The following is a 13,277-nucleotide window of genomic DNA, read 5'->3' as shown; positions in this document are numbered from 1 at the left end:
AGAACTTTGAGGTAAGAATCATACTTTGGTGGCATGAAAATGCTTCTTAATTGGAACATCTTAACTGTCTTCCATAGCTATCTTAAATGATATGTTAACTTCTTCATACATATGTCCCAGAACAAATTAACTCTTTGGCATAATATAACTCTTAGTTTATTCTCATGCCTTCAGTTATACAGGGAAAATGTTCAGCCAAGCACTTTGTTCATAATGAACTTGAGAATCAGAGTGGACAGTAGTAGATCCACCATGGGGTGGTAAGATCCATAGCCTTATTTAACAGTTTCTGACCTAAGTAAACTGCTTTGTTCAGAATAGCACAAAGCTTAATACACTTTTTTATCTTCTTCCTAAGCTGTAGGAAGTTATCATTACTTGCAACACCCTAACTCAGCTGTCCTTTGTGCTTCTCATTTGCCATTGGTCTTCCGCTCCACAGAAACTGTGTGCCATCTGGACGTTGCTGTCTGACTCCTCACACAGCATAGGCATGACCATATTTTTTTTGTTTGAGCTTTTCTCTGTTTTCTTTAAAAAAAATCAAAACAAAAAAGGAACAAATGACTTTACATAGGAAGAGCTGTTGGCCTGGAGAAAACATTTCACAAGGAATTTAGATTAAAGAAATGCAAAGAAATCTCTCTTACATGCATAAATAGTGTAGAAACAGCAGTCTTAGGGTAATTTATACTTTCTCAATCCCTGCCTAGTGCTTAGCACCACTCAAAATACTTTTCATTCTTACAATAACCCCATAAGCTAAGTACAACTTTAACCTAGTTTTATAGATGAAGAAATATTGGTATCAAACTGAGTTAAATATCATATGTAAGGCTGCATAGCTAATAATTGGCAGAAGCTGGACTGGGACTTAACTTCAGTGCCTTTATAACAAATGATTTATTATAGTAAAATAATAGAGCTATCCACCAAATATGTGGGTTACTTTATAATTATTGAAATTTTACAGTTAATAAAGTTCAGGTATCTATAATTATGCTTCCAAAATTAGAGAAAACCTACTATTTATGAGATGGTATGTAATACACATTAGAAATGGTTTCCTATTGTTTCTATTTGCCCACATTTTATATAATTATCTGGTGATCTCTGCTCTTTATCTTGGCCCCTACAGGGAGCTATGATGGAGAAATTGTTCTGTGGAATAACAACACAGAAAATGCTCACCATGCGCTTCACCCTGGCTACCAGAGACAGCTAACATCCATGGTAGGTGAGTACAAGTTTGAAACTGAAATTTTGTGTTTTGTTGGAGTGCAGTAGGCCTGCATGTTTATGCATGCACATGCTTCCGTGTACACCTAACCTACAGTTGAGAGGCTGTAAATTTTATGGCTTAGTGATAGTATGGGCTTATCACAGTGATTGAGAGGATCATCAAGACTGCCTTGGCTTTGAAAACTATCCATGGCCCTCCATTTTTTGTCTTTATGCTATGTCAGTATTTTGGTATTACTAACACCAGGGAGCAGGAGTCTCATTTTCATCTGGTTTAGATTTAGCCAATAAAACTTTCAGAATTGCCTTTAAGTGCTGTTAGGTATCCTTTAGTAGGAAAATGGGAACTATGTTCACTTGGTTGGCTGTTCACCCTCAGTCTGGGGCTTGTATTAAATATTATACCACCTGGATATCATAAATTATTCTTTACTTTAGAAACCTGAGAGGAGCATTAGACAGAAGTTTATTATATTTTATTGGCTTTTGCAGAGGACATGAATAATTTATATGTAAGTGTCTTTCATATTTTATTTTAGCTTGTTTAGAAACTAAGGATTTTCCTTTAGATTAACTCCTTTAGATAATGACTACGACACTTCCTATGGTCGAGCTATTTCCTATTGACTCAATTAGGTAATTTCACAGTGAATAAATTTAACTTTATTAAAGTATTTGCCATTTGGTGCTCTCTCTCTCTGTGAGTGTGTGTGTGTGTGTGTGTGTGTGTGTGTGTGTGTGTAGCTGAAGAGTGATTTATTGGGAGTATGAAAACCAATTTAAAAATGTAAGATTTTGAGGGATTATCTGACTGCAGACACAAGGCATTGAGCCGTATTATGTACAAGGAACTAGTCATTAAGATTCATCCCAACATTCCAAGGATATGGTATAATTATGCCTCTTTCTCTCCCCTTGACTTCAAGGGAGTACCATTTATATCTAGAGCTTCCTAACTGTGGCTATCATTACATACATAGAGAAATAAGACATAAGTAACAAGACTTATTTTGTTTTTTTGTTTTTTCTAGTGCAATAAAACACCAGGGCAAAGACAAAGTATAGAAGGAGATTATTCACATTTATGCTTCTTGAGGTCAGAAATATATAAGCACTATGACGGGAACATAAATCTGAGCACTCACATCTTAAATTGCTAACATGAAATAGAAAGTGAACCAGGAATGCATGTGGGTTTTAACCCTCAAAGCCTGTCTGTCTCCAGTGACATAGTTAATCCCGAAAGACCACACTATGTCCAAATAGCATTACCAACTGGGAATTAAATATTTAGACATCTGAGAGAGCAGATGACATTCTCATTCAAATCACAATTGCAAGCTTCGAAAAGCCATTAAGGATGTTATTACAATTCTCCTCCTTATCTCTCCTCCTATTTCACCTTTCCTCCTCCTCCTCCTCCTCCTCTTCCCCCTTCTCCTCCTCCCCCTCCCTCTCTCCCTCTCCCTCTCTCCCTCTCCCCCTCTCCCTCTCCCCCTCCCCTTCCCCTCCCCATCTCCCTCTCCATCTCTCCATGTATTCAAGTACAAATGTATGCATATACAAAGGGAGGATAGAGGGGAACATGAGCTGCTATTCCTCATACACCTTCCACCTTGGTCTGATGTGTTTTGTGTTTTGTTTTGGCTAGTGAACCATCTTCACCTCATCACCAGCTTTGGGATACAAGTACATTCTGCAGTGCCCTTTTGCAGATGGGACTTGGGTTCTCTGACTGTGTAGCAAGCAGTTTACCAGCAGACTTATCACCCCACACCAGGCATTACTATATTTTTCATTTTGAAAGTTTATAGGTGTCTTTGTAGGGATTTTTACAAAACTATCTGCAAACTATAACTAGATTTTGACCTAAACATATTCAGTTTTCATAATGTAGCCTGAAGATAATATAAGTATATAATTAAACTACCATAATGAATGTCTTTTCCAGAGTAACACACTAATAAATAGAATCATTAAAGACCATTATTTAAGTATATGTATATATATATATATGTATATATATTCATTTGATTTCATGTTCATTAAATACTTGAAAGATTAACATTAACTAGAATTTCATGCCATCAGAGAAACATTTATCTTGAACATATTGGGATGTTTGTGATATTAACTATGATTTGAAATTCTAATTAACTCAAAACAGGAAGTGTGCCTGGCATATGCAAAGCACAAATGAAATCAAACAACCTTTCCAGTAGAGCTTGTAGAAGAGACTGGTTGGAGGCCTGATGGGAGCTGACTCTATGTTGTGAGACTTGATGGGAGTGGTGCTTATCTTGCCTGAGGATGGGAAGTTCAAGTATGCTGATTTGAACAGATGACAGTTCTCCTCACCAAGAGCCCTGGATTTTTCTTTATCACAGATGTAGAAGCCCAAAAGCTCAATTCCAGGAGAAGCTGTGAAAGTCATGGTGTGGCAGACCAGGCCACCCAGGCTGCCCGAAATGTAAAGATTGACACAGAAGGTAATAATGCTGTTATGAGGCTTTGCTTCCTTGAAGCAAGGAAAACCAAAGCAGCCACAGGTAAGTGATGTGTTTCCATTTTGCCTTTCTGTATTTTATAAAGAAAACAATAAAGGAAGGTCAATCTAGTTTATTAACTAGGTCTTGCAGTGTTTGACTTTGAATAGCTATCAAGTCTGCCCTGGTTTATGAAAGGTCAGGGACACTTGGACAGAAAGATCCGACTGGTGAGGGTGGCAAATAGATCTGCCAAATAAATTCTCTGTTGTCTATGTTGAAATGAGAGTGAGAACAATTGTTGTTGTATAAACAACCATTTCATATGGCAAACAAATTTTATCAGTGTTAAGAGGTGTTTGGGAAGGGCAGAAGGCAGAGTTAGATATAAGCTGCAAATACATGAGTCAATGTTTAGGTCCATATGTATCAAAGGAATAATATCTGACTGCACTGAGGAGGGACTTCACTGAGGATGTTGGATATATGACTCAGTAGGGGAGGTTTGAACTGATTGCCTATCCCACTGCAAAGACTGGCTGGCTCATGTCTTCATATCAGTATTGTTTGGGGATGTTCAGAGAATTATTGCCACTTGATTTATACTTCATATAATAGGTCAGAGTCCCATTTGAATTTTTTATGGAGTCACTAACATTGGTGATACCCAGAAGTAATTGTGGGATAACTGTTGGTTTATGGACAAAATAGCAATATTTGGATGCAGATTACTTCTTGCTTTACAAAATATAACATAGAGAAGATTCATTGAATTGTCATATAAATTATATTTTGATAGTTAATTTTATGTGTGAATAACCTAAGATATCCAGACATGAATGTTATATGATTGGAGAAAGTAATGAGCATATCTGAGCTATAGTTTATATAATCACTTTCCACATTGAATTTGCAAACGGAAAACCTGCATGATATTTATATAAAATTTTCACCATAAATAAAGTTATACCTCTCATTGTTTTAAATCCCTTATGCAACATTTAAGATGAATTTGAAACAGATTATAAAACTATTCATTCTTCAAAATCTACTAATCCCCACATTATGAAATATTATCCTAAAATTACTTTCAATTCCTTATCACTAATTCGTTTTAATGTTAGATTTCTAGAATTTTTTTACTGAAGCAGATCTGCTACCACTTCTACCTTAACTATACTGTTTATCACCAACACTTGTAAAACAAATGTAAAATAGTATATAGAATTATCCAGTAATAAATTTGCCACAGAGAAATGCTTTCAAAGAACACTTTTAAGTAAATGGCAAGTATAAATAGTTTCATATCTATTAACAGGAAAATGGTTTTATGTGGGGATACAATAACTATCTGGATAAAAATTTTAAAATGATCTCATAATTAGAATCCATTGTTTTTTGCTCAATAATAAAAAAAACTATATCTGTGCAGTCATAGGGCATATGTGCACCAAGACTTATGCACAAGGGTTGTTGCCGCTTGTGTACATGTCCAATGGTTTATCATGGAAAATAAGTGTAATACTTTCAGAAAAATGCTGTAATGTTTAAGTTAGTATTTTATAAATTTATTTAAAAAATTAATTTTACTTAACATAATTGCAAACAATATCAATGTAGTGAATGAACAACGAAAACCAAACTTAATGGAATAGTTTATATAACTTATTAATAATCCACACAAATTCTGCTTAATATTGCAAAAAGATTATCATAGGATTAAGTACTGTTTTATAATTTAGAGAATCAGAATGGGGGTCAGGAAAGATTTCAGTGCTATTGATCTCTCTACTCTCAAATGCTCCCCACTGGGGATGCCCTTGCAAGAAGCCACTCTGGGATTTCTGGGAGTACTTTCCTAATAGATTTCCCTTATGCAATAGGAGGGGCTAACCTGGTGTCATGTGGAGCATCTGGTTATGTCAGGTTTTGGGATACATTTAAGAAAGTACTTCTGGCTGAATTTTTGGCTCATGCTGGTGTTGGATCCATCATTATGTCTACTGATAAACTGAATCAATACCTTGCCACTGGAGATTCTGATGGATGGTTGAAAATCTGGAACATAGAGGTAAATGAAAAATATTCTCACAGTACCATCACTAGTTTTATTTATTTATTTATTTATTTATTTATTTATTTATTTATTTAGCAAAGTATCTTATAAAAGGTAGCTAGTGATGTGAGTCACATCTCATCTGTTTTGTAGATAATGGAAATAGTGCTTCATCCTGAGTATTTTAAAGAAATCAGTTTGAGGCAGAGACTTTTTAAAAGTAACTGAAACACACACATATACATGCACATGCCCACACAAATGCACAGAGGGAGAGGGAGAGGGAGAGGGAGGGGGGAGAGGGAGAGAGGGAGAGAGGGAGAGAGGGAGAGAGGGAGAGAGGGAGAGAGGGAGAGAGGGAGAGAGGGAGAGAGGGAGAGAGGGAGAGAGGGAGAGTTTGGATATAAACATTCAGATACATCTTAAATGAAACAAATTCTAAATATCATCTAGTGTGCTGGCCTTTCAGCTACTTATAACCAGTCTGAGTCAGTTGTTTTAAAAGTAAGTAATGACTTGCTCCATTTAAAAAAATCATAAAATAATGCAATATTACGTGTCTCTTTGTGGCTAGGCTCCTTTCCATCATCTATATGGTGATATATCAACTATCTATATATGTAATACTTTAATATGGATCTTAGGTTATCATCTCTAAATGCACCTCCCCCCCCCCCATTTCCACATCAGGCTCTTAAAACAGTAGTATTATTTCAATTCATTTAATATTGAATTTCTAAATGTCAGGGCATTTCTTCCCACTCAGGAGTATTGTACTAATTCCACTGAGAGCAAAATCACCCAGCCTCCACCTTTGCTCAGATCATCTCAACCTCATGAGGACCGGATAAGTTCCTTGGAGATGTGTGAGTCCTGTGGTCGTCTGCTCATCATCTCCTCCTCTGCAGACTGCAGTGTCTGTGTGACTGGACTTTCCAGTGCTCCTGCCTTGATCTTTGGTCAGGTATGCGCACTCTTTCTTTGCTATTGTAGAATTTACTTGACATTTAGTATAAATTTGACCTTATTTTCATGAAAGTCCCCTGCTCTTTAAAGCATATGAATGAACCGTCGGGCATTTCTGTAGCTGTAACTCTGTCATTACTTTTCTTGATTACTACTAGCTGCAACAGTCTCCATGAAGGGAAAGGCATAGGAGACATGGAAAGATGGTGACTCATGATGGTGGAACATATTTATTACAGGGTTTTTAATAGAAAAATCCAGCTTCTTGTCGCTTGTACTGCAATAGGTCAGCAGCAGCAGCTTCCCCCCACCCTGCAAATATCTTCCATGGATCACACAGGCCATCACCATTCACCTTCCTCTCACCATTAGTCACTGTACCACAGCACCTAATTCCAAAAGGTATCCCCTGATCAACCATCGCCAACTCCAGCCAGCAAAGCAAGTAGGCACCCTGCCAACCTTCCCCCTCTCTGTGTGCTCCTCTAGACCCAATCCCTCAGGGCTGTCTCTAATAGTAGGTTTAGCTTCTCTTTTTTCTGCCTGCATCTCCTGTGGATCTCGCAGACTGTCCCCTCCGAATCCTCCTCCCTCTGCTCTTCACTATAGCCCATCTCCCTGCAGGCATTACTGTGAATACCAGCAGACATTTCCTGCGAACACACCAACTGAGCAGGCCAGTAAAAGGGTCAAAATATAGCTATCACATGCTCCAAAAATCCAGCAAGGAAACAACAAAATCAAAGAATAAAACACCCATCCAACAAAGACAAACCCAGGCATCAGCAACTAGACCTCTAATGATTCCAAATGTAGATGCCCCTTGATGCATAAGAACACAATAACAGCCAGGGAGGGTGGTATATCTCCACTAAAGCCCAGCTATTTTACCATAGCAGGCCCTGAATAATTTAATGTAGCAGAAGCACAAGAAAAAGATCTTAAAACCAACTATATGAAGATGGTAGTCATGCTTACAGAGGAAACAAATAAATCCCTTAAAGAAATCAAAGAAAACAAAACTATTGGTGGAAATGAATAAATCCTTTAATGAAGGCAAAAAAGAGACTCATTTGAAGGAATGAATAAAATGATTTAAGATCTGAGAATGGAAATAGAAGCAATAATAATAATTAATAGTAATAATAACAATAATAATAAATCACAAACAGAATTCTGGAAATAAAAAATTTAGGATTTCAAACAGGAATTATAGAGACAAGTTTTACCAACAGAATATCACAGATGGAAGAAAGAATGTCAGACACAGAAGATATAATAGAAGAAATGGATATATCAGTTCAAAAAAAAAGGTTAAATCTAAAAAATTGCCGACATAAAACATCCAGGAAGCCTGGGACACTATTAAAAAAAAAAAAAAAGACCAAACCTAAAAATAACAGAAATAGAAGGAGATGAATTCAAACTCTAAGGCCCAGAATTTATTTTCATCAAAATCTTGGGGGAAAAATTTCTTAATCTAAAGAGACCCATGCTTATCAAGATATAAGAAGCATACTGATCACTAAATAAATTGTACCAGGAAAGAATGTCCCCTCTCCACAAAGCAATTAGAACACTAAAATCATGGGGAACCAAGAAAGAATATTAAAAGCGTCAAAGGAAAAAAGACCAAGTAACTTATAAAGGCAGGCATATTACAATTACACCTGACTTCTTAACGGCGACTGTAGAAGCCCGAAAGGCCTTATACTGATGTATTGCAGACTCTAAGATATGAGAGCTAATATCCCAGACTACGATACTGAGCAATACTTTCGATCAACTCTCTACTGAATGAAAAATGGATCCAAGACAGAAATTTTAAAAAGTTTAAAGACTTTTTAGGATTCAGTGAAAATGAAAACAGAGTACACCAAACTTAACACAATGAATGTGGTGCTAAAATGAAATTTTATGTAGCAGTAATGCCTACATAAAAAAGGTGGGTTAGTAAATCTTCACACTAACAACTTGACGGCACACCAGAAAAAGCCTGTGGGTCATGAACACGGAACAATGCATATTTCCAGTAGTCTTAGGAACAGTATTTTTGCTCAGTAGCAAAATTGAAGTAATGAAGGATAGCAGCTTGTTTTCTTTTGCTAGTTATGCCACCCCAAAACTTGTTTGCTGTCTCCTGCACTGTGAACTAAAGGAAGCCTGTCCCCAGTTGCTTTTTGACTGATCAATAAATTTACCCGCAGAAGCAGCCAATGGCTGGGCAGGGAGAGCGAGGCAGGACTTTTAGAAATCTGGGAAGGGACCAAGGAAGGAGGAAAAGGAGATTCTGCTTCGATAAGGGCGTAAGAGATGAACCTCGCCAGAAAGGTGCAGGAGGGAGAGACAGCCAACACATAGGTACAGTGAGAAAGCAGTCCTGGGATGGCTTCCCATCAGGCTTCAGGGCAGCAAAGATGAAACATAAATTTGGTAAATATCAACTCAATAAGATTAGAGGGGAGTGTGTTAGCCATATAAAGTTAGGGGGTGGGCCAGCTATTGAGCTGCTTAAGGCATATTAAAAATCAGGCTGCCTGTGTGTCTTTCATTCTTGAATCCAAAACATTTGGGTGGGTAGTAAGGAACATGTGCGCACCATTCAGGGAGTTCAGAGCAGATTAACGTACTACTGCTTCAATGAAATATACAAATATAGTATATAAATAAATTTATTTACTATACAATAAAGTATATAAATACATGTATTGCTTGGTGTTCCTAAAATTGTTTGAAATACATGTTTTCTGTTGGTTAGAACCTACAAGTTGAGTCCCACTGCCCTAGAACAAGAGGAAGTAAGCACACCCACAAGGAGTAGACAGCAAGAAATAATCTGAAGGCTGAAATCAATAAAATAAAAACAAAGAACATTACAGAGAATCAATGAATCAAAGAGTAGGTGTTTTTTTTTAAGAAAATCAACAAAATAGGGAAATTCTTATACAACAAACTAAAAGATGGATAGAAACATCAAAATTAACAAAATTAGAAATGAAAAGGAGGACATAACAACAGATACCAAGGAAATCCAGAGAATAATGACATATGTTAAAACCCTGTACTTCTGAAAGTTTCAAAATCTCTAAGAAATGAAAATTTTTCTTAGTAGATTCCACTTAACAAATTTTAGTTAAGATGAGATAAACAATGTAAGTTTACCTATAACCCCCAATGAAATAGAAAGTCATTAAATTCTCACAATGAAAAGAAGCCCAGAGCCAGATGATTTTAGTATTTCAAAGAAGAGTAAATGACAATACTGTTCATATTATTCTACAAAATATAAACAAAAGGAACATTGCCCCATTCATTTTTATGAAGCCACAATTATCCTGATACCTAAACCACATAAAGACTCAACAAGGAAAGAGGATTGCAGACTATGCTTTAGGAACATAGAGGCAAAAATACTCAATAAAATATTTTTAAACTAAATCCCAGAACACATCAAAAAGATCATGCACCATGATCAAGTAGGCTTCATCTCAGAAATTCAGAGATGTTTTAATATATGAAAATCAGGAAATGCAATCCATCATATAAACAAACTGAAGAAAAAAATATGATCATTTCATTAGATACAGAAAAGGTCTTAAAAAATTCAATACCACATCACACTAAAAATCCTGAGGAGATAAGGGATTTATCATTGCCTTAACATAATAAAAGCAATTTACTGCAAGCTTACAGCCAACATCAAATTAAAGATGAGAAACTCAATACAATTCTACTAAAATTTGGAACAAGACTAGGCAGGTTATCTATTCAATATAGTGCTTCAAATTTTAGTTGAAGCAGTAAGACAACTGAAGGAGATCAATGGAATACAAAATGGAAAGAAGCAAGTCAAAGTATTATTATTATTTGCATATAGGATGACAAAATACATAAATGACTCTAAAAATTTCACCTTTTATGTCCTAGACCTGATAAACCCTTTCAACGTAGTGGCAGGATACAAGATTAACTAAAACAAAAAAATCAGTATCCTTCCTATTTACAAATGACTAATTATCAAGAAAGAAATCATGGAAACAACACTTTTCAAAATAGCCTCAAGCCCTCAAACGATGTAAAATATCTTGGGGTAACCCTAACCATGCAAGTATTATGCAAAGCCTTGTATGAAAAACTTCAAGTCTTTGAAGAAAGAAATTGAAGAAGATATTGGAAGAGGAAAATATCTCCCATACTCATGGATCAATAGGATTAACAGTAAAAATGTCCATCCTACCAAAGCAATCTAATAGAGTCTATGCAATCGCCCTCAAAGTTTCAACACAATTCTTTATAGGCCTGTAAAGAACAATCCTTAATTTCTTATGGGAAACAACAACAACAACAACAACAACAACAACAACAAACCCAGAATAGCTAAAACAATGCTAAATATCCATGATTTCAAGTTGTAATTCACATCTATAGTAATAAAACTTTATGTTATTTGCACAAAAATAGACATATTGACTAATGGAATCAAACCCACACACTGATGGGCACTTGGTTTTTCATGAAGAAGCCATAAATACACTGGAAAAAAAAGACAGTATCTTGAACAAATGATGTTGTTCATACTGGATGCCTGCATATAGAAGAGTGCAAACAGACCCATATTTATTACCCTGCATAAAATTCCAAGTGTAATAAATACCATAAATCATCATAAAACCAGATACATTGAACCTGATAGAAGAGAAAGTGGGGAATAGCCTTGAGTGCATTGGCACAAGAGTGGATTTTGTGAACAGAACACTGATCAACGATTAAGTGGAACTTCATGAAAACCAAAAAAAAAAAAAAAAAAAAAAAAAAGTAAGGCAAAAGGGACCATCAATATGACAAAGAGGCAGGCTACATAATAGGAATGATTTTTAACAAGCCTACTTCCAATAGAGGACAAATATCTAAAATATATGAAGAAGTCAGAAAGCTAGGTATCAATGAACCCAAATAATCCAATTAAAAATGGAGTACAGATGCAATCAGAATTTTTAATGGAAGAGTCTCAAGTGACCGAGAAACACTTAAAAGACATGCTCAAGATTCTTAAACTCAAATATAATTAAAAGAAGTAATGAAAATCAAAGTTAGTTTGAGATTCCATCCTACCCTGACAGAATGGCTAAGATCCAAAACACAAGTGACATCTCATGTTGGTGGGGTTGTATAGCAAAGAGAACACTCCTCTATTGCTGGTAGCAGTACAAACTCAAGATCCAGTTAAGCTACTCCTGGGCATGTACCTAAAGGATGATCTGTCCTACCACAAGGACACTTGATTATGTTTGTTGCAGATTTATTCATAATAGCCTGAAACTAGAAGTATCCTAAATATCCCTCAACAAAAGAATGGAAAAACAAAATTACACATTTATATAGTCGTTTAAAAAAATCATACTATGCAATTTTCAGGCAAATGGATGCAACAAGAAAAAAAAATCACCCTGAATGAGGTAACCCAGAATCAAAAACATAAATGTTGTATATATATTCAGTTATAAATGAATATTAACCATTAAGTAAATGATAATCAAGTTATAATCCACAGACCCAGAGAGGTTAGGTAAAGAGGAGGGGTGGAGGTGGGGTACCTAGACCTTCCTGGGAAAGGGAAATGGAACTAGTTTTTGGATGGACTCTCAGCAAGTGGGGACTAGACTCGCAACGATCAGGTGGTGAGGAGGGACATAGGGAGAGAGTGTGGGAAGAGACAGGTAGAACTGGGGAAGGCAATAGATGTATGTGGAAATCCTGCTAAATAATCTATTTTTAACATATAAAAAGATATGTCCAATATTCTTACTCATTAAGGAAACACAAATTTTTTAACTACTTTGAGATTTCATCTTACACACATTAGAATAGCCAGTATCAATAAAACAAATGACAGGTTATATTGGTAAGGATGGAGAGCAATGGAAATACTCATCCTTTCCTTTTTTTGTCTTTCACTTTTTGAGGTTTAATTTATTCATCAATAACATGGAAGTAATAGTAATACTCATTTCACAGTTTAATTTTAAGGACTGAATAATATCACATATTTAACATAGTGCCTTGGGATTTATTTGTTTTGTTTTTTCTCTCTTTTAAAAATAAGACATATTATTTATTTACATTCCAAGTTATATCCCCTTTCCTAGTTTCCTCTCCAAAACTCCTCTATCTCCTCTCCCCTCCCCCTGCTCTCAACCCACCCACTCCCATTTCCTTGCACTGACATTCCCCTATATTGGGGCATAGAACATCATCCATTTCTTATGTGAGTGAAAACTTATACACTCTCCATAGAGATCAGTATGGTGTTTCCTCAGGAAGCTGGAAATCAATCAACCTCCAGATCCATATTTACCAACTTTTGGTATATACGCAGAGTCTCTACATGCTACTACTTGTTCAATTATCTTCATTGTTATTCTATTAAAAATAACCAAAAATTGGAAACAGCCTAGATGTCAAACATTAAATACTGGAAAAAGAAAATGTTGTACAATTACACAATGGAATATTACTCTGCTGTTAAA

At 35.8% G+C, this 13,277-nt stretch overlaps 1 protein-coding gene across 2 annotated transcripts in view; it reads left to right on the top strand.

The window, feature by feature from the left end:
* The window catches only part of Wdr49 (WD repeat domain 49), a 208,238-nt gene that overhangs the window by 143,177 nt on the left and 51,784 nt on the right, over positions 1-13,277 (top strand). For both annotated transcript variants that reach the window (XM_030252532.1, NM_001370850.1), the window contains 4 exons: positions 1,139-1,237; positions 3,630-3,791; positions 5,612-5,799; positions 6,551-6,748. In XM_030252532.1, coding sequence (XP_030108392.1) covers positions 1,139-1,237; positions 3,630-3,791; positions 5,612-5,799; positions 6,551-6,748 — 647 coding nt within the window. The remainder of the gene's footprint in view (positions 1-1,138; positions 1,238-3,629; positions 3,792-5,611; positions 5,800-6,550; positions 6,749-13,277) is intronic.

This window comes from Mus musculus, chromosome 3 (assembly GCF_000001635.26).
Source record: "Mus musculus strain C57BL/6J chromosome 3, GRCm38.p6 C57BL/6J".
Lineage (NCBI taxonomy): Eukaryota > Metazoa > Chordata > Mammalia > Rodentia > Muridae > Mus > Mus musculus.
The sequence above is the reverse complement of the archived record's forward strand: the minus strand, read 5'-3'. Positions and strand labels throughout refer to the sequence as shown.